General features: G+C 33.7%; 1 protein-coding gene across 3 annotated transcripts in view; it reads right to left on the bottom strand.

Annotated features, from left to right (window-relative positions):
* The window catches only part of KIF20B (kinesin family member 20B), a 73701-nt gene that overhangs the window by 37519 nt on the left and 11139 nt on the right, over positions 1 to 25043 (bottom strand). For 2 of the 3 annotated variants that reach the window (XM_033404840.2, XM_033404842.2), the window contains exons 4-18: positions 24854 to 24970; positions 23946 to 24084; positions 22861 to 23045; positions 20819 to 20855; positions 20126 to 20353; positions 18632 to 18743; positions 17549 to 17620; positions 17314 to 17460; positions 16498 to 16660; positions 15654 to 15944; positions 11612 to 11751; positions 11189 to 11327; positions 9877 to 10105; positions 9002 to 9054; positions 5817 to 5970 (exon numbers count right to left, since the gene is read on the bottom strand). In XM_033404840.2, the coding sequence (XP_033260731.1) occupies positions 5817 to 5970; positions 9002 to 9054; positions 9877 to 10105; positions 11189 to 11327; positions 11612 to 11751; positions 15654 to 15944; positions 16498 to 16660; positions 17314 to 17460; positions 17549 to 17620; positions 18632 to 18743; positions 20126 to 20353; positions 20819 to 20855; positions 22861 to 23045; positions 23946 to 24084; positions 24854 to 24970 (2206 nt within the window). The remainder of the gene's footprint in view (positions 1 to 5816; positions 5971 to 9001; positions 9055 to 9876; positions 10106 to 11188; positions 11328 to 11611; positions 11752 to 15653; positions 15945 to 16497; positions 16661 to 17313; positions 17461 to 17548; positions 17621 to 18631; positions 18744 to 20125; positions 20354 to 20818; positions 20856 to 22860; positions 23046 to 23945; positions 24085 to 24853; positions 24971 to 25043) is intronic. The other variant, XM_049696506.1, reaches the window with a different exon arrangement.

The following is a 25043-nucleotide window of genomic DNA, read 5'->3' as shown; positions in this document are numbered from 1 at the left end:
AAAAAGAAACAAACTGTATCCAGATTGGCAAGGAAGAAGTAAAACTGTCTGTTTACAGATGACAGAATTTTATAGAAAATCCTAAAGACTCCACCAGAAAACCTTTAGAATACAGAAATTCACTAAAGTTGGAAGATACAAAATCAATATACAAGAAACACTATACAAAACAAAAAACTGTACACTAACAACAAACTATCAGAAAGAGAAAATAAGAAAAGAAAACCTATTTACAATAGCATAAAAAAGAATAAAATATTTAGGAATAACTTTAACCAAGGTGGTAAAAACCTCTACACTGAAAACTATAAAACACTGGTGAAAGAGAATGAAAAAAGACATACAAAATAAGGAAAGATATTCCATGTTCATGGATTAGAAGAATTAATATTGTTAAAATGTCCATATTACCCAAAGTAATCTACAAGTTCAATTCAATACCTATCAAATTTCCAATGGCATTTTTCACAGAAATAGAACAGCAATCTAAAAATTCACATGGAACCACAAAAGACCCGAATAGCAAAAGCAATCTTGAGAAAGAACAAGGTTGGAGGCATTACACTTTCTAATTTCAACTATACTATAAAGCTACAGTAATCAAAACAGTATGGTACTGGCATAAAACCAGATTCATAGACCAATGAAATAGTTTCAAAAGCCCAAAATTAAACCTACACACATATGTCCAACTTATTTAACAAGAAAGCCAAGAATACTCAATGGAAAAGGACAGTCTCTTCAATATTGTGTTGGGAAAACTGGATATCCACATGCAAAAGAATGAAATTGAACTCCTATCTTACTCCACTTATAAAAATTAACTCAAAATGGATGAAGGACTTAAAACATAGCACCTGAAACCATAAAACTCCTAGAAGAAAACATAGGGTAAAAGCTCCTTGACACTGGACTATGCAACAGGTTTTAGATATTACACCAAAAGCTTGAGCATCAAAAGCAAAAAATAAATAAGTGAAACTATATCAAACTAAAAAGCTTCTACACAGCAAATGAATCAGTCAACAAAATGAAAAGGCAACCCGTGGAATGGGAGAAAATATTTGCAAACCGTCTATCTGACAAGGGGTTAATATCCAAAATATATAGGGAACTCATACAACTCAACAGCCAAAAAACCAAACAATCCAATTTAAAAATGGGCAGAGGAACTAAACAGACACTTTTCCAAAGAAGACATACAAATAGTCAACAGGTACAGGAAAAGGTGTTCAACATCACTAATCATTAGGGAAATGCAAATCAAAACTACAGTGAGATATCACTTAACACTTGTTAGGCTGTCTATTATCAAAAAGAGATAACAAATGCTGGCAAGGATGAGGGGAGAAGGGAATCTGCACACAGTTGATGGGAATATAAAGTAGTACAACCACTAGAAAAACAGTATAAAGGTTCCTCAAAAAATTAAATATAGAACTATCTTATGAGCTAACAATCCCACTTCTGAGTATATATCCAAAGGAAATGAAATTACTATCTCAAAGTTCATGCAAGTTCATGCTCTATGTTCATTGCAACATTTTTTACAATAGCCAGGACATGGAAACAACCTAAGTGTCCGTGGATGGACGTATGGATTTTTTTAAATGTGGAATAAATATGTATACAATGGAATATTATTATTCAGCCTAAATAAGAAGGCAATCCTGCCATTTGCAATGACATGGATGAACTTGGAGGGCATTATGTGAAATAAGTGAAATAAGCCACACAGAGAAAGAAAAATATTGTATGGTATCAATACGAGGAGAAAAAAAGATCCAACTCATAGAAATAGAGAGTAGAACGGTGGTTGTCAGGGGATGAGGGGTGATGGAAATAGGGAGAGGCTTGTAAAAGGGTATAATTTTTCAGTTTAAGATGAATAAGGTCATAGGATCTAAGTATCATACAGTGACTATAATTGATAACATTGTATTGTATAACTGAAATTTGCCTAGAGAGTATAACTTAACTGTTCTCACCAAAAAAGAAAAAAGAGGGGGAAAATAGGTGAATAAGTGAGGTGACAGATGTATTAATTAATGGTGATAAGGTGGGAAACTTTTCACAATGTATATCAAATCATGTTAAACATTTTAAATATATTACAAAATTATTGGTCAATTGTACCTCCATAAGGCTGAGAAAAAAATCCCAGTCCTCTCAAGATACTGATGTCCCCAGTGAGAGTATCCCCTCACCCCAAAAATCACTATATAATTTGGAAATCTCACCTCCCTACTCCATCCAAGAATTTATCCAGTTTTACATTCAGTAGTGTACATGTGAAAGCAAGTTTTATTTGTAAGTTTCCATTTTTCAAATACAATCCATATTCTTTTCCTTCACCGGATTGTTTAAATGCTCTTGGGCAGCAGTAATTATGTAATCCCGTAACAGGATTCCAAGATCTCTTTAACAGACTAACTTTAAAAGCTCATTGGACAAGGTTTTACTACCTATAACTTACCTTGTCTCTTCTGCCTCAAAAAGGACAGGAAAAACATGGCATTACCCCTGCTCTATAGCCTGCTTTCTGAAAAGCTGTTGAGTTTATTTTTGACGATTTTCCTATGTTTGTACTTACATTTTCCTAATTTAGTTCCTTCAGTTTATTCAAAGGATTCCATCTACTCTGGAGACTTAGAGATTTACCCCTATTTACGTTTACAACAAACTTGCCCATTTACTCTTATGAATTTTTAAAAATAATGTTCAACCAGTGCATTATTTTTATCAGACTGTCTCCTAACATCTTACAAAGCTGTGGCAAGTCATCCCAAAGTGGAATAACTGGCTTTTCCACTGATTCATACCTCTGTTCTACTTTCCCTTTAAGTAATTCTGAACTTATGATGTAATTTTCTCACCTATGACTTCATCAGTGGAAATGACTAATCCTTTTGCCCTTTAAGAAGACAAGTTATAAAGATGTCTGAACCCTTTATCAGGAGAGAAAGATGGGATCTAAGCAAGTTAAAAATGACAACAATCAGAAATTCAGAGCTCACAAATAAATCCTGAATATCCTGAGAAGAGATTTGAGTCATGCATACTATATGGATATAGTCCCTAAACCCTGAAGTGAATTACAGTAAGTGCAATAAAGCTTTTGTGATCAAGTAATGTTGTTCTCTTAATTTTACTATATTTCAATAACTAGGATAGGACTTCCCTGGTGGTGCAGTGGTTAAGAATCCGCCTGCCAATGCAGGAGACACAGATTCAAGCCCTGGTCCAGGAAGATCCCACATGCCGCGGAGCAATTAAGCCCGTGTGCCACAACTACTGAAGCCTACGCGCCTAGACCCTGTGCTCCGCAACAAGAGAAGCCACCGTAACGAGAAGCCCACGCACCACAACTAGAGAAAGCATGCGCACAGCGACAAAGACCCAATGCAGCCAAAAATAAATAAATAAATTTATTTTTAAAAAAATAACTAGGATAATTACATAAGGTACTTCAGATAATTTGTTTTGCACCTGATTTTCTTGTTCAGATATTCATATTATTCTTTCAGAAATTTTTATGTTTTATATCAAAAGATTCATAGAACATATTCAGAACAGCCTTGTCAGTGAGAAATTAAAGCATTAGTCTAGCAATAAAGATGAAATAGGTTTTACTGTATATAAACCTAATATAGGTTAACATAAAAAGTAAACATAAATAGAAAGATAATTAATTCAATATTTCTATCGCATTCAACCTATACATATACTGCTTACCTATATTTTGCAACAAAAATTAGTTCTGGTTGAAAAGTTACAGGTAAGCAGACTGTAGCATATCTCTGGTTTGTCTCCTTTATCACTATTCTGAAGGCTTATTTCTTGAACCGTTTACATGGTTATCAGCTTCCCAAAGTACAGATACAGTGACCTCAAACAAGTAAATTCACTTTCATAGGGAAATGGCTTTGCATTCCCTTTAAGAACAGAAAACATATATTCAGTAAAACTATCAACCCCCTAATCCTATCCTAATATTTATAGGAGTCACATATTTTGTTCTGGAGATTTTTTAGTAGCAGGTAGAGGGGAAGAAGGGGGGCTATAGCTACAATTTTATGATCCTTTATGTAGTCCCTTCAGTCTCTAACAACAAATAATTGAGAAACAGCCACAGTGGTTACGAATTTAAGGAGGAAAAAAAAATACTTTATGTTACCTAAACTTACTTAAATCTACCCATATCCAAATTATTTGTCACTAACAACTAGAGTTATTATACAGTCATCTTCTTCATGAATGGGTACCCTTAGGATTAGTCATACCACGTAGAACACTCGCTTCTGCCAACTTTCACTTCCACTTCCTAGTGATCTACTGTTTCTGCATTCTCAACTACCCTATATTCTCAACTGCTCTGTGGCACCGATCAAGGTGAAAAACTAGAGGAACAGTGCTATGGAAATCATAACAAGGTTATACTCCCTGTAGCTAAGGTCCCACTCCTTCAATGATAACAGAAGGTGACCATGCATATTAGTCTCAATCTATTAGCTCACACTTTATTGGATTAATATATCTAGTGCTATATTATCCTTTAAGTTATCTACTTTTGAAAACATTAATTTTACTGAGGTTCTATGAGGTGTTTATTATATTGTTGTATTACCCAATTGTTTTTATTCTTAACCACCTCAGGAGGCAGGTATATTTAACTTATTTTACTCATGACCAAAGAAAGACTTAATTTATCCATTTTTCTCAAGGTGAAGCAGCTAACTAGGTTTCTTTGGGTTTTTTTGGTTCATAATTCATAATATATTATTACTCATAAATATTAATAACATTCTAAATCCATCTTCTAAAAAAATTTTATTGGGGTATAGTTGCTTTACAATATTGTGTTAGTTTATACTGTACAGCAAAGTGAATCAGCTATATGTATACATATATCCCCTCTTTTTTGGATTTCCTTCTCATTTAGGTCACCACAGAGCACTGAGTAGAGTTCCCTGTGCTATACAGTAGGTTCTCATTAGTTATGTGTTTTATATATATAGTATCAGTAGTGTATATATGTCAATCCCAATCTCCCAATTCATCCCACACACCCCTTCCCCCTTGGTATCCATATGTTTGTTCTCTGCGTCTGTGTTTCTATTTCTGCTTTGTAAATAAGATCGTCTCTAGCAATTTTTTCAGATTCCGCATATATGCATTAATATATGAGATTTGTTTTTCTCTTTCTGCTAATTAGGTTTCTAAAGCTAATGCACCTTCTCTTAGAAAGGCCTCCCACCCTGTATCAGACTGTAAAAGTTTTCCAAAAGACAGAATGAATAGCTTAGAGACAAGGTGAAAGCTGCCATGTTCTTCCATATAACCAGGGATGTATAGTATAGAGAAGCATGTGCCCACTTTTTTTTTTAGTAATTTCATAGAAAACAAAACTTGACCACATTTGTCTTTAGTAATGTTTAGCTCAAAGTCTTACTGTCAAATGGCTTTTTCTTCAAATGAAAAAACAAAGTGGAGAAATTTTGGCAGAAAATGTACTATAATCATGAAGATGAAAGTGATGACTTTTAACTACTATAGGCACAGAAGTAAAAGAATTATTGGCATGTTAAAGTGATAAAAGCACAATATCTAAAAACATACTTATTAAAATAAAGGCAGCTTTAAATATACCCATCCTCTAGACAGTTTATAACATGTTAGTGTAAAACTTAGGGACATTTATATTTTCTCAGTTTTTTTTCCTTAGATAAGTAAATTTCCTTCTCTTTACAGCCCTTCTGTTTCCTGGTTTAGGAGTCAGCTTTCTTAAAAGCCTCCTGCTAGCAGCTGAAGAGTACCTTTCTTTGCTGGTGGTTCATCTTGTTGAAGTTCAATTTCATTTAATCTTTTTCTTCCTGAATAGGTTTTAGTTTTGCTGTCCTTAGACATTTCAATCATTTCATTACAAACCAATTTATTGTTTATTATTAAAGTAGATGTACCAGCATTGTCCTAAAGTAAAATAAATTAAAATTAGTTCACATATAGAAAGCTATAATACATTTAAGACTATATAAATTATGATTCAATACTGTATCATAAAAATTTTATTTTCAAGTTTATTGAAACATTTTCTAAGTTATTTCTTAAATCTCACCCTAAAATAACCAATGGCTCTAGGAAGTGAGCAATATTAACTAACTTGTACATTCACTAAGGACAAAAAAAAAACTTGTTTAAGTGTGTAGTTTCACCCCGATACTAAAAACAAATTCAACTTTAGATTTTCTAAGGGAATCAGGTGGCTTAGAGACTTATTTGCAGATAACCACAGAACCCTAAAACACTTACCCTAAGTCATAAACAAAATGTGCTTTGAAAAGAAAAATATGAAAACACTATGACAAAATTGTTTCTTATAGGTACTTTTACTTAAAATCTTGAGTAATCTTGAGTAACTGGAGAAACTCATCAATTGTTTTACAACCAAAGCTTCTCAAAGTAACAATGTCTTTGTTAGTTTGTTCACAAGTCGCAGAAAAGGTTCTAGCCTTAGCTTCTAGCTTATGTATATCAAAGATACACAGTCTACACACTGCTTTAAAAGTGAACTCCTAGCACCACCTCCCATGACACCACCTTCAGAGCTCCGGTGGCAACATGCATCCGTGAGCCTACCCCTGGGCTGCCTACCCGAGGCCCACCTCTACCCACGGTCCTGTATATGAGCCGAGCAAACAGGATGTCTCTGGGCCCTTGTCCCCAGCGGGCTGGACAAGGGCTGCCCACCAACCTGGCTCCATCAACCTTTCATGACCAAATGATAGCTGGCAAGCTCTGCTACACAGTCCCTCTGCTACCTCCCACCCTACCATCTGGCAAAGAATGGACCCTCTTCTGTGCATTGACTACCTGTGGAAATGTGACCAAGTAGTGTGAAATGCATGTTTAGCAAATGTTATGTACTGTATTTGAACCAATAAATGTGAATCCTTCTGCAGGTGGAAACAAACAAACAAAAAAAAAAACCCCAAAAAATGAGCTCCTAGTTTATCTAGATGATAAAAGCCATTTAGATTTTTATTTTTTACGGCAAAGACTATGCCTCCCTAAAAGGACAGCAGAAGAAAAGGTACCCAGAAAGAGGAAGGGTGAAACCTTAGCAGTTAAGTGTATGTTTATAAAGTAATTAAAAGTATGGTAAAGGCAGAGATTTTTTTAAAAGCAGAGATTAATTAAATCCCTACCTACTGGTAGCAATCCATTTTTGGGGGAAAAAAATACTATATGAGAAAACAAAACATCATTTTACATCGTAAAATCAGCAAATGTTCTTAAGAGACATAGATAAAATGACTTTAAGTCAAAAAGTAATGCATTATTACCAAAAAAAAAAAAAAGCAAAGTCCTTTTAGATATCCCTAAACAAAGGATATCATGAAGAGCAACCTACATGCTTTTTCACAATTAGTCCCTTGGTGTCGCTGATAAATGACAAAATCCTGGGGTAGAGGGATCAGACCTCTGACAAACTTTGAGTTTTCAAACAGACCATGACAATTTCAAGTTGTCTCCTCTTCCACTCTCAGACCTATCATAATCACCTAGTCATTTTTTTCCTCCTTCAAATTATACAATCTTCACCAAGAAAATCCATCCTCCACAAATCTCAGTTATTCAAAGGAATGTTTTCTGCCTAGGGTATGCTTGGTAGGAAGGATGCTAAAGAACCATGCAAAACAAACTTTTAATCATTAAAAGAGTCTGCTTTCAAAACAACCTTTGGAACAGTGACCCTAGATCAACAGTTAATCAACACCATGAGGTTAAGTTCTCTTAACCCTAGGCAAGTTATTTGACACCTCCATAAAAATATAAAATAACAGTATCTACATCATAAGATTGTTCTGAGATTTAAACAAGTAAATATATGTAAAGAACTTAAGAGTTCATAGTAAATGTTCTATAAAAATGGATATATATAAAAGTCTCAAAGAGCTACCAGCCAAGTTGGTTTTGTTTTGGTTTTGATGTAGGAGAGACATTATGGGGTACTACTGTACTTTCTACTTTACATAGTTTAATATAGCTGAATTTTTACAACTAGCAGCTATTTTTGTAACTAGAAAAAATAAAGGAAAAGGAAAAGATCACGAATTGTGTAAACAATAACTGTAATGTCTTGTACTAAGTACATTATTTTGGTTACCTTTTTAAGTACTGGGTATTAGATACCAAGATCTTGAATTATTTATATCTGATCATATCTTAAAATATTCAGTTCTTTAGAAGGACAAATGTAAGTTAAGAGAAGGTCAGGAAAAATATTAAGTTTAGAATTTTAAATTCACTTCACCTCTATGTATACCTGCAATTTCATATTTATATCTATCAATGTCAAATTCATCTACAACCATTTAGAGTAATTATCTGATCTGAAGGTACAAAGTGCTAGAGATTTTCAGGATTCCAATGCTGCACACTGCTCAGGCCATATCCTAAATTTTAGAACACTCAGTAACTTCAGACAAAATAAACACCATTTAAATATATCTAACCAACACAATAAACCTAGTAAAAGAATGACATAGATCTGTATGTGCTGCCATACAATTATCTCTAAGATGTCTTCTAAGGGAAGAAAGCAAGACACAGAACTACAATCCCATTTGTACAAATTTTTTTAAAAGTGTGTTTGCTTCATATATATATATATATATATATATATATATACACACACACACACACACACATACACACACACACACACACACACACACACACACACACACACACACACACACACACACACACACACACACACACACACACACACCTTTTCTGGAAAGACTAAAGAAACTTTCCAGAGGCCATCTTTGGAAAGAGGTATGAGGGTGAAGGCACTTATGCTCATCAATTTTTTTTATCACATTCATTTATTACTTTATTTTTAAAATAGACATACCTAGTCATAATTCATGCTGCTTATTTTACTTAATTATTAATTTCCTTATCAAGACAAAATAAAACTTAAAAGTATTACCTTAATAGACTTCTCAAGCTCTTGAACCAATGAATTTAAATTAATTTCTGATTCTGAAAAAATAAGAATATTAAAAATGAATATCTAAGCACCTAAAAAAATATATCACTGAATAATCATGAAACATAAGCTGCTATAGTAGACTCTTTATTGTTATACTCAGGAAAAAGGATTTTCACAGCACTAGAAGCACACAAGCACTTAGCTACAAATTCTACCACCAGAGAGTAATGTTTCTGAAAAAGCCACTTTCAAAACTTAGGGTAAAAATGAAACACGTATGCTCAATAGTAAAAAATTTCTGGTATAATGTCAGAAAAGAATTAGCTGGTACCTTTCTGATACACTTCAGAATGAGACATCACTCACCTGTTATTTTCCACCCATCTTGTTTCACACAGAAAAGGGCAGAGTATTTCATCTAACACTTGAAACTCAGATGTAACAAACCATATATATATATATATATATATATATACACACACACACACACACATATATACATATATATATTTATATTTATATAAATATAAATATATTTATATTTAAATAAATCTATAATATATATATATAGACAAAATTTACAGCTATACAATTTCCTATGAGATTTCTTAATTTGCTGATAAAGCTGTACTTAGTTTTTGGTGTTTTTTGAGAAGCCTGTTTTCTAGTAACATTGGTCTAAAAGTAAAGAAAAGCAAAAAAATATTTGTACTAGTAAGTTACTATAAACTCATACAAATGGTAAAATATTAAATACATTACCGCCATCATTTTCTGGCCACTTGGTAAATAAGCTGCATAAATCTCATACTTACCAACTGTTTTTTTATGAATTTATAACATCTACATAGGGGTAAAATACATCCACTTACCATTTTCTCTCTTTTTTAACTCTTCCTGGGTTTTGGTTAATTCTTCTTTAGTTTTAGCTAATTCAGCTTTAACTTGATTAAACTTTAATTCTAAACAAGCAATAGCTTCCTGGGGGTCAGCAAGAGATGCAATACATAAGTGAGCAATTTCAGCCTGTTTCTTAATATCAGTGACATCATCTTGAAGAGAACCAATAATATCTTCAACTCCTACATAATTCTGTCCTTCCTAAAAATAGCAAAATCCACATACCTAATGTTAACAGTGGCTTTCACTATTTCAGTGTGGTATCATCTGATTGAGATAGTTTTAAAAATAAACAGCAAAAAAATTCACAACTTTAAAATTTTTAAATAGATTATATAGAACTACCTCCAATTATGAAAAAGTTGTGCTCCATTACTCACTTTCTGTTCTACGGAACATGAAACATTATGTGTCCCTGACATAGTTTGGGATTTGGTCTGAAGTATGAAACTGGAAATTTGTTTCCTGCGCTAGCCGAACAAAGCCTTTGAAGGCTCATTATATAACTGAAAGTATACCTGAAACATTATTTCTCCATAAAAACAATGTCATAAACTATGATAAGTCATTACAGAACAATTACGATTACCTAGTTCAGGTATACTTTCAGTTATATAATGAGCCTTCAAAGGCTTTGTTCGGCTAGCGCAGGAAACAAATTTCCAGTTTCATACTTCAGACCAAATCCCAAACTATGTCAGGGACACATAATGATGGTTTGAAAGCAAGAGCCTGGACATCACCATCCCAGACCCCCTGAACTGAGTAATTAAAAAGCAAAGGAAAACAAAAACAAACTTTCCAAAAAGATGAGATTAATTTCAGCTTCAGTAGGAGCAGCAGGAAAGAATGTTTCCTCAACAGTAGGGAATGGTCAGTCAGCCAAGCAAGAGTGATCTTTCTATACATAAATGTTTTTGTTTTAATCAGAACAGAACTAAATGACCCTTTAGGTCTCTCAGCCATTTAAAATTCTTTAAGTTTAAGACAAATCTGAGAGGGTATCCCATAATCAGACAAAAAGGTATCTACCTACAATCAACACAATGACTCAATCAACACCAAACTGAGATATAAATGTAACAGATATATATTTTTATAAGTTCAATAGCTATATTTAAACTATTTGTGCTTACATTCTTAACAAAGCATGCTTAATTATAATAAAGCTACATATTAAGTTTTTTGTTTTAATTCTAAAGTATATTAATATTTCTCATCATTGATGTGGTATACTAAATCCTGGTACCTAAACCTCATGGTTTAATATTTCAGTTAACATACTTCAGTTTCAGCTTTCACGGCACGATCTTCATTGTTTGGTTCTTCTTGAGTGTCACATTTACCAATCAAATCCTTGAAGATAGCCAAACGACATTCAGCATTTTCTTCTAATATCTCTCGTTCCTGAAGGAGAGTTTCCCTTCATAACAGAAATTAATCCCATTAAGAAACAGAAAAAGCACTACTTCATGCTTTTATTTTAAATTTCTAAGATTAAGTACATTATAAATTAAAAGTCAGTTTAAATAATCATTCATGTATAATTCACAATCACCATGGGGATTAGTAACAGCTATTTTCAAGCCTGCATGAAGGTCAGAATTCAGAAGTCACCTAATATAAAATAAAAAGCCAAAAAAAAAAAAATTTAAACAAGTAAATAAAATTCTCAATTTTTACCAGGACATGAACGAAAAAACTTACTTAAAGTCAGCTTCCCGTTGAGCCAAATACTGAGTAAACTCCTGTGTAACTTCTTCACGGATTTTAAATTCCAATGTTAACTTTTCTTTTCTTTCATTTATTAGTTTTTTTTTCAAGTCTTCTATTAAATCCAAAAGTTTCTAAAATATAAATATTAAAATTCTAACTAAAAAAACAAATATATTCCAAGAGAAAGACTGTGCAAGTGTTCAAAAATAAAAATTTTTCCATTTAGATTGTAATTAAGCACCCTTTTATTAGAGACGATATTTTCACTGAAAATTGTGTATTTGCAGAGATTAACTAATCTGAAAAATCAAGTACGCCTCTCCACGTTTTAGAAACAGATATACAGTAATTCAAATGTCTCACTGTCTAGCTACACAAAGAAAGAAGAGAAAATAAAATTTGAGCATCTGTTATCTACCAGAAACTACTTTGGGGAGTTCATATTTTATTTCATTTAATCCACACAATCCTCTGTAAGCTTGGTAGCAGCATCCACATTTCTTAGGTGGAGAAGGTAAAGACCAGGTCTGTGGTACATGCTTAAGTTTGAGTTTAAAATCAGTCTGTCAAAACATAAAGTTGAAGTATTATATGGAGTAGTTACTAAGAACCCCCAAACATGTTCCAAAATGACAAAGAGAATGTTACATAACTTAACCTATTGGGGACTTCCCTGGCGGTGCAGTGGTTAAGAATCCGCCTGCCAATGCGGGGGGCATGGGTTCGAGCCCTGGTCCGGGAAGATCCCACATGGCGCAGAACAACTAAGCCCATGTGCCACAACTTCTGAGCCTGCACTCTAGAGCACGTGAGCCACAACTACTGAGCCTGCGCTCTAGAGCCCGCGAGCCACAACTACTGAGGCCGTGTGCCTAGAGCCCGTGCTCCGCAACAAGTGAAGCCACCGCAATGAGAAGCCCACGCCACAACTAGAGAAAGCCCGCGCACAGCAACAAAGACCCAACACAGCCAAAAATAAATAAATAAATAATAAAATAAATTTTAAAACTTATCCTATTGGGCTTTTATAACTATTCAAATGTGAGCAACAACTCTGTCTTTGAAAGCACATACATAATTAATCACGTAATACAGACAATGAACAATAAGGCAATTACAACTTGACATCATAGCCAGTATAGATATGTAATAAATTATAGCATTCAAGAAAAAAGCCTAATATTCTTTTTCAAGGCTTTTGATTAAAGTTTCTCAATAATAAATTAATAAACTCTCTCAAAGTTACAGATCTTTCAGTTTTTCGATTTTGTATTTGAAAATATTTCTATAGATATCCTGACTTTGAAATTCTGCTTCTAAGAACTTATACTGAGGAATTAATTATATAATAGGACCCAGCATTTTGGCTGTAAGAATGGTCACTGTGTTTTTTGCAACAGTGAGTGGTTGTATGTAAATAAAGAAAAAGTGAAACCCAGCTCAACAGTCAAAGAGATGGGTTCAACTATGGTACCATCATACAGTAAACTACTGTAATGAATTATGATGACATATTTATAATTCATACTTTTCACAATTTATTTTTAAGTGAAGAAAATTAGGTTACAATATTATAATGTATAGTAAAAACCTACTAACGTGAGCAGTAGATTAGAGAGAGATCTATATTTAATTATTTTCTTTTTCTTTTCCTAGATTCCACCAAGATTATATAATACTTTTATAATTTTGAATAACCACAGACTTTCCCACTGTTTAAAATAATAAATAATAACTACTGAAGAAGAAATGTGGGAGACTTAGAGAAATCTGCATGAATGTGGGAAACCTTGGAAAATTGGTTTCTTTCAATAATTCTCAACAACAATTAGTTTTCTATCATTGTTAGCATCTGACAAAGTTTTTGGTGAAAAAAATTCTGGTTGGTTAGCCTAGTTAAATGAATTGTAAGTGTAAATATGCTAATATCAATATATTTCATAATGATCTTTAATACAATCCTCTAATTAAAATGCTAATAATGTAAAGCATGCAAAGTCTATAATCATTTTTTAAAATATTAGGAAAAAACCTCGATTAAATTTTAATTTTAAAGTACCTAGTCATAAAATAAATAAATAAATAAAAATAAAGTACCTAGTCAACATTATAAGATATGCATTTACACTATATAATCCTTTATAAACTACACTATTTTTCCCTAATAAATTCTGAAATTCTACTAACATTTTAAGTTTAATGGATATTCTATATAAACTTCAGTTTTGAGAAGGTCAATAAAACCTAAAATAGCACTATTAATGGCTCATTTTGTCACTGAGGGAAGTACTACATTACAGAGATCCAAGGTAAACAAGGTCCAATCACATAGTAACCAGATTAACTGAGACTAGTGGCATCTGAAGCTTTCATTTTCATTTCCAAACAGCACAACTATAGCTTTCAGGGACACTGAAATAAACTATTAAAATGAGAGTATTTAACTCAATACATCATCCATCTACTTAGACTTCTACAGTCCAAAAGAGTACTATGATGTCAGATGTGGCAATACCACTGAAGCACATCCATGAGCACAGGATTACTAGTGTTCCTGTGACGCTGGTAAGAATACTCCGTGTATACATATGTAATAGTTATGACCAGTTAATGAGGGGAACTGGTACTGTGGACATGATCTACATTTCAGGATTAATAACAACTTAAATATATGTGTGAATTGTATTTGGACAGAGGATAAAAGAACTGCCACTGGGCTTCCCTGGTGGTGCAGTGGTTAAGAATCTGCCTGCCAAGGCAGGGGACACCGGTTCAAGCCCGGATCCGGGAAGAGCCCACATGCCACGGAGCAACTAAGCCCGTAAGCCACAACTACTGAGCCTGTGCTCTAGAGCCTGTGAGCCATAACTACTGAGCCCGCGCGCCTAGAGTCCATGCTCCACAACAAGAGAAGCTACGGCAATAAGCGCACACACCACAACTAAGAGTAGCCCCCGCTCGCCGCAACTGAAGAAAGCCCGCGTGCAGCAACCAAGACAAAACGCAGTCAAAAATAAATTAATTAAAAAAAGAACCACCATTAAATCTTATTTGTTTACCATAAATATAAGACGACCAAATAATTTTTGTTTTTGAATAAATAGGGTAATCAGTACTGGGCAGACATTCTGCACAATTGTACTTAAGACTGCAAAGTAAAAGTTTGGTGGAGTATGCTAAAATCACTGGGTGAAAGGATAGTGGGGAACAAAATATTCACATGGTGTCAAAGCATCTTCACAGATGATACGCTTTTACAATGAAGAGAGATCTAAACACAAAACCTTAGCCAAATGAGCAAAATTTAGCATCACCAAAAATGGGGAAATCAGACATCAGCTGCCTCCTGATGTGATGTAATGGGAAATTCACAACCTCACCTATGTAATAGGCTTATCTAAAGTGTTAAACCTGAATCAGGAAGTAATAAGACAGATCCAGACGGCAGATACTCTACAAGACAACTCACCACAATTTTTCAAAAACATCTACACTAGATTAGAGGTAAACTAAAGAAACATGATAATCAAAAGCAATGTATTAACTTTGGTTGTAGATCAATAACAAAAGTGGCTATAAAGGAAATACTGACCACTGGATAAATCTCAATATGGACAATATAACATTATGTTATTGTACCAATGTGAAATTGCTTAGGTATGAAAATGGTCTTTTGATCATGAGGAAAATGTCCACGTTCTTGGGAAACATGCTGAAGTAGTTATTTGTAAGGTGTCATTATGTCTGCATCTTGTTTTCAAATGATACACCAAAAAGATGTGTATTCACACACTCACAGAAAGAATTAAAGTAAATATGGTAAAATGTTAACAACTGGCAAACTCAGGTGAAGTGCAAATGTGTATTCATTGTATTATTCTTTCTGTGGATGTGAAAATTTTCAAAACATGAAGATGAAAGACAAAATTAGTGTATTGTTAAAAAAATGAGAGAAACAGCCTTAAGAATTATTAACCCTAACTTCAGAATAATAAATAAGCCAACTTTAGAAGTATGAGTTCTTAATACATACTCTCTTCTCCTCATGGCTACTGAAAGCCTTATCATCCTCTAATGTTTTATCTAGATCTTCATCAGTAAATTCACTTTCCACATTTTGCTTTTCTTCAGCTTTTTCTAGATCCTCAACCAAATCTTCATCTTCCACCACGTCTTCTAGACTACTTTCCCATGAAATTGTGGATCTCTTTTCATTTAGTATTTTATTATCTGAACTATTAATATCTAGTGATACATCTTGAGAAGATTTGGCAGGTCCAAATGATTTCTCTTGAGAGGAATTTAAAGTGCCTGGAACACAAACCTGTTAAAATATTCAATGTAACTTTTAAAACAGAAAAGGCAAGAACTGTCCACACAAAACAAAAATTTTATAAATCTAAGTCAAATGACAACTGGAGAATTAAAAAACAAAAACAATGCAAACAAACATGCAAGAAGGAATTAGCATCCTTAAATAAATATTTGATAAGAAAAAAGCTAATTACACATGTATACTCTAGATAAATTTACTTTCCTGGCTAAGTTCTTAGTATCAATACTATTCCTAGCAGGGGGGTTCCTGATTAGCCACTAAATGAACCAGATGGACAGCAGAGCTGACAATTTGCTGCAAGAATTACTCGAAATTTGTAATGGGTAAGTTTATTTATTACTGAGGTCATTTTACTCTTAAGCAGGGGTTACTTTCAATATTTTTCCTATGTCCTACTACTTGATCAAGTATTACATTTTAAATTTTCAGTTATTTTCTAGGTTTAGAGCTAGTGCAAAATGTATTAACTACTCCGAGAAAAAAATAATTAATACTCTAATGATAAGCTTAATAAATTGTGCAGAAATTTAATTATATTTACTTTTTGTGCAATGGCTGAGAACTTCAACACATTGAGTGTCTCATCGTAGGCAAGAAAACATTGGCTGATGTTGACAATCATACATATTTTCCCTTTACCGTTGAAAAAACTTTGAAAATAGTGGGTCAGTTTACTTTCCCGGAAAGGCACATGCTGTTGAAACCTACGGAAAAATTTTTCAAAAATCTGTAAGTTAAAACATATCTCATGAAGTCAGGATGCTGATAAATTTTACAAAGAAATAATATAGCTATCATGGACTTAAATTCTAGGTTAATAATTAGTTCCACCCATAATAATCATTTTCTGTTGATTCATGTTGTTTTCTTTAAATACTACTACTAGTTATAATAGTAATTCTAATACTAGGCAAAATGTAAAGAAAGTCACATTGAATTGGGTTGTGTCTTCTAGTGTAGGCCAATTACGCAATATATACACCTTAACTAGAAATGGTACAGGCTGATTCATAATTAATGCAGAAATCTACCACATCTAGAAAAACAGAATGCATTAATAAGAATAACGTGGTTTTAGATGCTAAACCAGCATCATCAGAAGCTTACTATCCAAGATGTCTGTTGATATATATTTGCTATGGAAAATATTGTGTTTACTTGATGAGCCACTGGCATTGACTGACATTTTTTTTTATTTCTATCATTTTTTTAATCCAAGATTTCTAAGTAATTTTAATTACAATCCATATATAGTCATAAGAAGTGAAAAACAAGAGAACTTTCTAAAACCAGCAAAGCTGAAGGGTCTAAATATTGTAATACTTAATATGCTAATAACATGTTCAGCAACTCTTACTTTGACTTTTCACTGTTCTTCAAAACATTGATACACTTTCCCAGAGTCAATAAAGAAGTGTTGATGTTCCCAGTCTCTCTTAACCTTTCACCTTCATTCTGTGTCTTCATGCTTCGTTCTGAACCAGCAAGATCACATAAAGACAATCTAAAAAAAAAAAAAAACAAAAACTTTAAAAACTTCTTCAAAACAAAACAATTCAGAATAATTACAATTTAAAGAATGCTCAACTTACTCACTGACTCGCATTACACGAGGCATTTCCGATTCTTCAATCTGTAATACTCTAATAGTGAATATGCTGTGACTAAAAGAAGTAAACAAAGATCAAATATTATCATTCACTTTTAATTTCTGCATTCTAAATAGGAGACAAGCATCTAAATCAACATCTATTTATATCCTAATACTAGCCATAGCTCCAGCGCTGCATTCTCCAACTAGCTGTCAGATATTTCAATTCAGTGCTCCACTATCACCTACATACCACCCAACTACCTAAAACCAAATATCTTATCTTTCTTGCACTTAGCCCCAAATCCTTCAAACCTACTCCTCTTCTTATTGCTATTAACGAAATCATTTATAATAAAGTCTCAATTTGCTTGCAGAGATATTACTAGTTAAAATGGTATTATTTACAGCTAATCTACTTTGAATATATACCTAAAGCAAAGTATACATCTGGCCTAAATACAGGCTTATCTGGATTATATATTACCTTCACTCCACACATGGGGGACAGGGTTCTTTCCCCCTTAAGAGAAAACCTGTTTTAAGTATAAACTTAAACTTATTTTCTTTTGCCTCTCATCCACCAATCCCTTTCATCAAAAACATCCTTCCTTTTTCTTTAGCTATACAAAAACATATATCATACATATATATGATATGTATATCACATATCATATATGATACATGATATGCATATCATATATCATAAACATTAAAAAAAATCCTTCCTTAGCCCTTTGAGATTTTGGCCCAACTCAGTATGCATACAGTGTCTGTGTTCATGGGGTAAGTAGGAAAAACACAGAGAAAAGTCCACCATTACAGGTAACTAAAATACTGAGCTTAGATATTCACATACAGAAAGAGTAAAAATACCTCAGACTGAGTGTAAATTAGTAAATCTTACGTTAGAACAAGAAACAGTCCTGATATTCTATGTGTTTAGTGCTCTTCAGTTTACAGAATGTTTTTATGCCTATGAATTCATTTAATATATCAGAGAACCTACTGTCCACTTTAATCTTAAATTAGTTGTGTTTAAATTAGCACACCTCAGGCTTACACCACAGGGTTTACTCCTTACCTTCTACTGGAAGCATTGTTCAGTTTTGTGAAAGCAACACTCTGGTGCTTTATTCCTAGTTTTAAAAGTCTATATGCTTCTTTGGAATCAGATACTTGAACCCACTGTAGATCTTTAAAAAATAAAGAGGACACATATCAATTTATAAAAACACAGCATTTGCAGTAGAATGTAATCTCTTTGAAGATATGTAATCTCTTTCCCAAAGACATATAATAAAATCTTTCTTTTAATAACACGCCCTAGGTATAGTCAACTCAGCTAGAGAGAGGCCACAACTAGAGAGAGGCCCACGCGCTGCAGTGAAGATCCCGCATGCCACAACTAAGACCCAATGCAGCCAAATAAATAAATATAAAAAAAGAAGTATGCAAAAAGAGGATATTATAATGATTTTCCAGTATTTAAGTAGTACAAACACAGAAAGTAAATGTTCTTCAACAGAATCTGCCAAAGGGAAAATTAAAAATAGGTAAGATTCCTTAGAATTAGACATCCAGAAAAAAAAAAAGACAAAATACATTACAGATTAAACCTAGAAAATTACCTAGCTATGAGACATTATAGACTGCAATTCATTTGTGAGTCATGAAGTCAAATTTATTGAGTCACAACTAGCGTATTGTAAAAATGAAGTACAATATAGAAAAGAACAAAGTGCATTCCTTGTAGTAAGGGTAAGTATAATTAATGAAACTTTTCAATTGTATATATGTATATATATACACATATGCAGGTACAGGATCATGATGTTATTAATATGTATTTCCTACTGTGGGGTAGTGATTTTTAAAAGGTTGGAAGAACAGCACTATGGAACAGAAACATTTACTGATACATGGCTCTGAAGTTTGAACACTGTTACAAAGCAGCAGAATAATGTGAATACCCACACACACAGCTTTTCCCATCCCCTAAAATCCAATCAGTAATACTCTAGCAAATACAACATTAAACTAGACCCCTTCACCTTCAAGTTTAATTAACATACCAAAACATACTTTCAAAGCACAAACTATTATCTTGATGTTAATAATCAGTATACAGGACCTCCCTGGTGGTGAAGTGGTTAAGAATCCGCCTGCCAACGCAGGGGATACGGGTTCGAGCCCTGGTCCGGGAAGATACCACATGCCACAGAGCAACTAAGCCCGAGCACCACAACTACTGAGCCTGTGCTCTAGAGCCCACGAGCCACAACTACTGAGCCCGTGTGCCACAACTACAGAAGCCCACATGCCTAGAGCCCGTGCTCTGCAACAAGAGAAGCCACCACAATGAGAAACCCGTGCACTGCAACGAAGAGCAGCCCCTGCTCACCACAACTAGAGAAAGCCTGTGCACAGCAACAAAGACCCAATGCGGCCAAAAATAAATAGATTAAAAAATAAAAAATAATTAGTATAAAAATTTTCAATTTCCAGTCTGCTTTCCTATAACAAAGCCTAGAAAGGAATTTCAGAGCAGTAAAGTAAAAAATACTCACTAGTATACCTTTTATAAAAGAATAGCCCTTTACATCTTGGGAAAGGCGTAGCATCTTTCTCTTTTGGAATTTAGATGAGACAGGAACAAACAAATCATAAATACATTCATTGTAAATCTCAAAGAAAGAAACCCACACAGAAAATTTTATATTATTATCCATATTCAAGCTCGCGTGTTCACAGTCTCTCACGGACTCTTCAAACTCTGGGATATTCAAAGAGTTTGTTAAACTTCCTACAGAAAATAAAAAAGATAATCACAAAATTAAATGAGACAATAGGATAGATCAAGACTCCTGGACTTGAAAAACTAAGTATCCTTAATCTTTTGACCAGCAATGTTAAAAACTTTTTGGACCAAAGCAGATATAAATATTTGTATTAACCAAAATCCGCTTATCTTTCTTTTCTTTTCTGCAAATACGCTAATAAATGTAAAAATAATTTTACGTAAAAATTAAACATAAAGGACAAAGGAAAAATAGTGTCTCTCTCGAAACAACATGAAAGTTAAGCAGTGAAAGGGACTTATTTATTAAGTCAAAATAAAACTTTACAATGACTGATATTTCATATAGTTATGTACCATTTTCCAAGTATTACTGTTTATTAAAGAAATTAAATCACCAGAAGTGATTCAAAAATTAAAAGCTTTTCAAATAATCAACATTTTAAAAGTAAATGAGAAAGGAAACCTTACCATAAAGAGTATCATAACTGTCATTATGCATAACAACCTGAAAAAGATTTTTTTTAAAAAGTTAAAGAACATTGTTAGTTAAGATTAAATAACCAGCTTATTAATTACCTATCCAAGTAAGCCACCTGCCTTTCATCTACTCAATTCAACAACCTCTATTAATTTCCTTTCTAGTGAAATAATACATCCTAATAATAGGAAATTTGGGAAACCACAGAAAATATTAAAAAGAATATCATCATATATAATCACTGCCACTCAGAGGCAATTACTAGTAAAATTTCAATATATTCCCTTCTATATTTTTCCCTACACTTATCCCATTGTAAGCTTTTTCTCTCTATAATTAAAAATTATTTGTAAACATTTGGTGGCTGCCTAACTGAAGAGATGTGATGTGAAATGACTTAACTAAATAATACTAAGATAAACATCTTAATATATTATTTTTTTCTTCTGTAATTTAATTGTTCCCTTAGGTCATATACCTAAATCTGAATTGGTGGATGAAAATATGAACTTATTTTAAAGTTCTCACTCTTAGTATAGTATTGCCAAATTGCTTTGGAGAGACACATTTTACAATCAATATATGAAAGTGAAAGTGTGTATTTCACATCATACACCTGAAACTTCTATAATATTGTACATCGACTATACCTCAATAAAAAGAACTTTTAAAAAAAGTGCATATCTCAAGTTTTTAAAATTTTAATAATTTCATAGGCAAAATAACATTTTGTTTTAACCAGGTAACTTGTTAGGGGAAGTTTTTCTCATTATTAATGACTTTAATTTCCTCTATGAATTATCCATGCAATTATCCACCAATCTCCATAAATTTTGTTAAAATACTCACAATTTTACTTGCAGAGACCATAATCATGGATTCTGAACTTTGCTCTCCACTGAGCAACAATATTTTATTACCTTGAAACACTGATTTCTAAATTACTTTAAGAAGAAAATCCCCATCAGTGTTTTGAATATATTTATAAAGACTGTTAATAGTTTTTAACAATTTTAAATAGATAAAATAAATGTCTGAAAGCATAACACAAAATCCACAAGGCAAAGAAGGAATAAATAGACAAGTATACTTTATAAAAAAAAATTTATTAAATAAAAAACTATTAAAAAGAAGAAAGAAAAGAGGAAAAAACATAACCTAACAGATAAGACACATGAATTAAGGTAGTAAAAGATTTACGACATGTTAAATGAAAGAGCAAGTTACAGAATGTCTGTATAATAAAATCTCATTTTTGTTAAAAAAAAAAAAGACCAGGGCTTCCCTGGTGGCGCAGTGGTTGAGAGTCCGCCTGCCGACGCAGCGGACGCAGGTTCGTGCCCCGGTCCGGGAGGATCCCACATGCCGCAGAACAGCTGGGCCCGTGAGCCATGGCCGCTGGGCCTATGCGTCCGGAGCCTGTGCTCCGCAACGGGAGAGGCCATGACAGTGAGAGGCCTGCGTACCGCAAAAAAAAAAAAAAAAAAGACCATATCCTACATATAGAGAAAAAGATATGAAGATATATGCAACTATATATGACTATGTTTCTGTGTGTATATATAGACACATACAGAAAGCTCTGTACATAGATTTTTTTGTGTGTACAGAGAGAAAAAGATCAAAAAGGATATGTTCATATCTGCTAATATTGGTTTTCTCTTCAGGAATGGAATTATAGGAAATTTTCACTTTTATTTTTCACATTCTCTTGTTTAGCTTTTGTGTATACATATTACTTTTACAATTAAAAAAAAGAATTTTTAAAAATCATTATATAGAAAGTTGCTGTTTCTACAGCAACCAAAAAAGATTTAAGAACCATTTACATTTGTATTGTTTAAACATTTCTGCTGTTTGTACAGTATGAAATAAGAAGAGATGACTTCAAAAAAGCTTTTAACACTTTTCTCAAAAAGAAAAGACAATAGCCACAAGCACCACAAAACAGTCCAATATAGGCTGAAACAAACTAAAGAGCTACTAAAAGGTCAGGATTATGTATATTTTACATACTAAAATACTCCCATACCTCTTTAATTTGTCGAAGCAATGCACTTTTGCTAGCTACTTCTTCTTTCTCTTGGTCTGGTGATAAACGTAAGTATTCTCTGGACCTATGTGGTTTAAGGGTCATCTTTGTACACAGTCTTTCCTGAAGACTATCAAATAATACATTCAAAGTTCGAGGTAGAATGCCAATATTTTCTTCTGTGCCTATGAAAAGAATTTTTGTTTTATACTCTCTTAGAAAAAAACATTCTTGAACTACCAAGTCTCCTTTTATACCACTAACAGGCAAGAGTAAAAAGCTGAGACAAGAGTGAGAGAAGTTGAAGGATTACTTGGTTTTCCATCATTTTGGTCTTAACTGTATAATTGACATTTTATCAACTATTATTCTGATGCAAAACCTGAAATTTTACATTCAGATCAGGCTTTAAGATTGGCTATCATTCATTATCACAAAGTATAAAAGTAAAATAAAATATAAAGTGTTTCCCTGGTTATCCATGCTTAATTCCCTATGTCACATCAATCCTTTTTCTAAGGGTTTTTTTTTAATTAATTATTTATTTTTGGTTGCGTCAGGTCTTCGTTGCTACACACGGGCTTTCTCTAGTTGCAACAAGCGGGGGCTACTCTTCGTTGTGGTGCATGGGCTTCTCATTGCAGTGGCTTCTCTTGCTGCAGAGCATGGGCTCTAGGTGCGTGGGCTTCCGTAGTTGTGGCACACAGGCTCAGTAGTTGTGGCTCACGGGCTCTAGAGCGCAGCCTCAGTAGTTGTGGCGCACAGGCTTAGCTGCTTCGTGGCATGTGGGATCTTCCCAGACCAGGGCTCGAACCCGTGTCCCCTGCGTTGGCAGGCGGATTCTTAACCACTGCACCACCAGGGAAGCCCCCTTCTGAGTTTTTATCATCATGTAATTCTCTACATATGGGTAAAGTAGTCGATCTGAATTAAAAGCCATTGGCAATACACATTCAATATGCTATTACTATTAAAAATTGAGCAAATGTGCTAGGCAATGGAAACATAACTATAAGAAGTATTATGAAAATGAGTACATTATTAGTGCCTCTTTCTTCCTTTCTAGCAAAAATAAAACTATTTACCTTGAAATGTGTAAGTTTTTCCTGAATTGGTTAGCCCATAAGTAAAAATCAGCCGACTCTGTCCTTTCAAGAGGTCTTTAACTGGCTGTAGAATGCAACCCTGGAAGAATTCCTTCTGTGTAGTTTCTGGGCCAAAAACCTAAACAAGCATTTTTTTAAAAAAATCTTTTTAGAATGTTCAAGTTAATATCCACAATGAGTTCTACCCTTTCATGTTTTTAATATTTAAAAGATTTGTCCTACAAGATTCATTCTTAAAATAGTTGGCCATATCCCCAATTCCCACAAATACACCTGCTAGTTTAACTACTTTCAAAAAGCTTTCAAGATAGAAATCTGACCCAACCAATAACTTTTTTTTTTTTTGGCTGTGTTGGGTCTTCGTTTCTATGCGAGGGCTTTCTCTAGTTGTGGCAAGCGTGGGCCACTCTTCATCGCGGTGCGCGGGCCTTTCACTGTCGCTTCCTCTCTTGTCGCGGAGCACAGGCTCCAGACACGCAGGCTCAGTAGTTGTGGCTCACGGGCCCAGCTGCTCCGCGGCATGTGGGATCCTCCCAGACCAGGGCTCGAACCCGTGTCCCCTGCCTGCATTGGCAGGCAGATTCTCAACCACTGCGCCACCAGGGAAGCCCCCAACCAATGACTTTTCATCTAGATTTTGAAAAGGATACTTCCCTCCACCAAAAAAAGATTGCAAGAACTCTACAAAGATTTTCTCACTTCCAATTATATATTTACACACCTGAAATTTGAGTCCTACCATTGAGAAAAAAATACCAGTACCTAAGATCTAAGTTTCATGAGCACAAGATGTATATAGTTCATTATATATAATTAGGTAGCAATTTAGCCTAAGCCAAGTTTCTTTTCCTGAAAAGAAAAATCGTCCATTTCACATGGGTACCTACCTTGGAAAAACTGAATGTCTGTGCCATCTGCCCAGAGCTTTTCTCACTTAATCGACCAAGGATACTTTGAGGATCCTTCAGCACAATGGTCTGTGAATCCAGAATATACACACAGCCCTAGAACACAAATAAATAAATAAAAACTAACAATAAGTAAATTAAAACAATGGTATTTTGCCCATTTAATGGA

This window comes from Orcinus orca, chromosome 14 (genome assembly GCF_937001465.1).
Source record: "Orcinus orca chromosome 14, mOrcOrc1.1, whole genome shotgun sequence".
NCBI classification, from domain to species: Eukaryota; Metazoa; Chordata; class Mammalia; order Artiodactyla; family Delphinidae; genus Orcinus; species Orcinus orca.
Note: the sequence above shows the minus strand (reverse complement) of the source record. Positions and strands in the feature narration are given on the sequence as shown.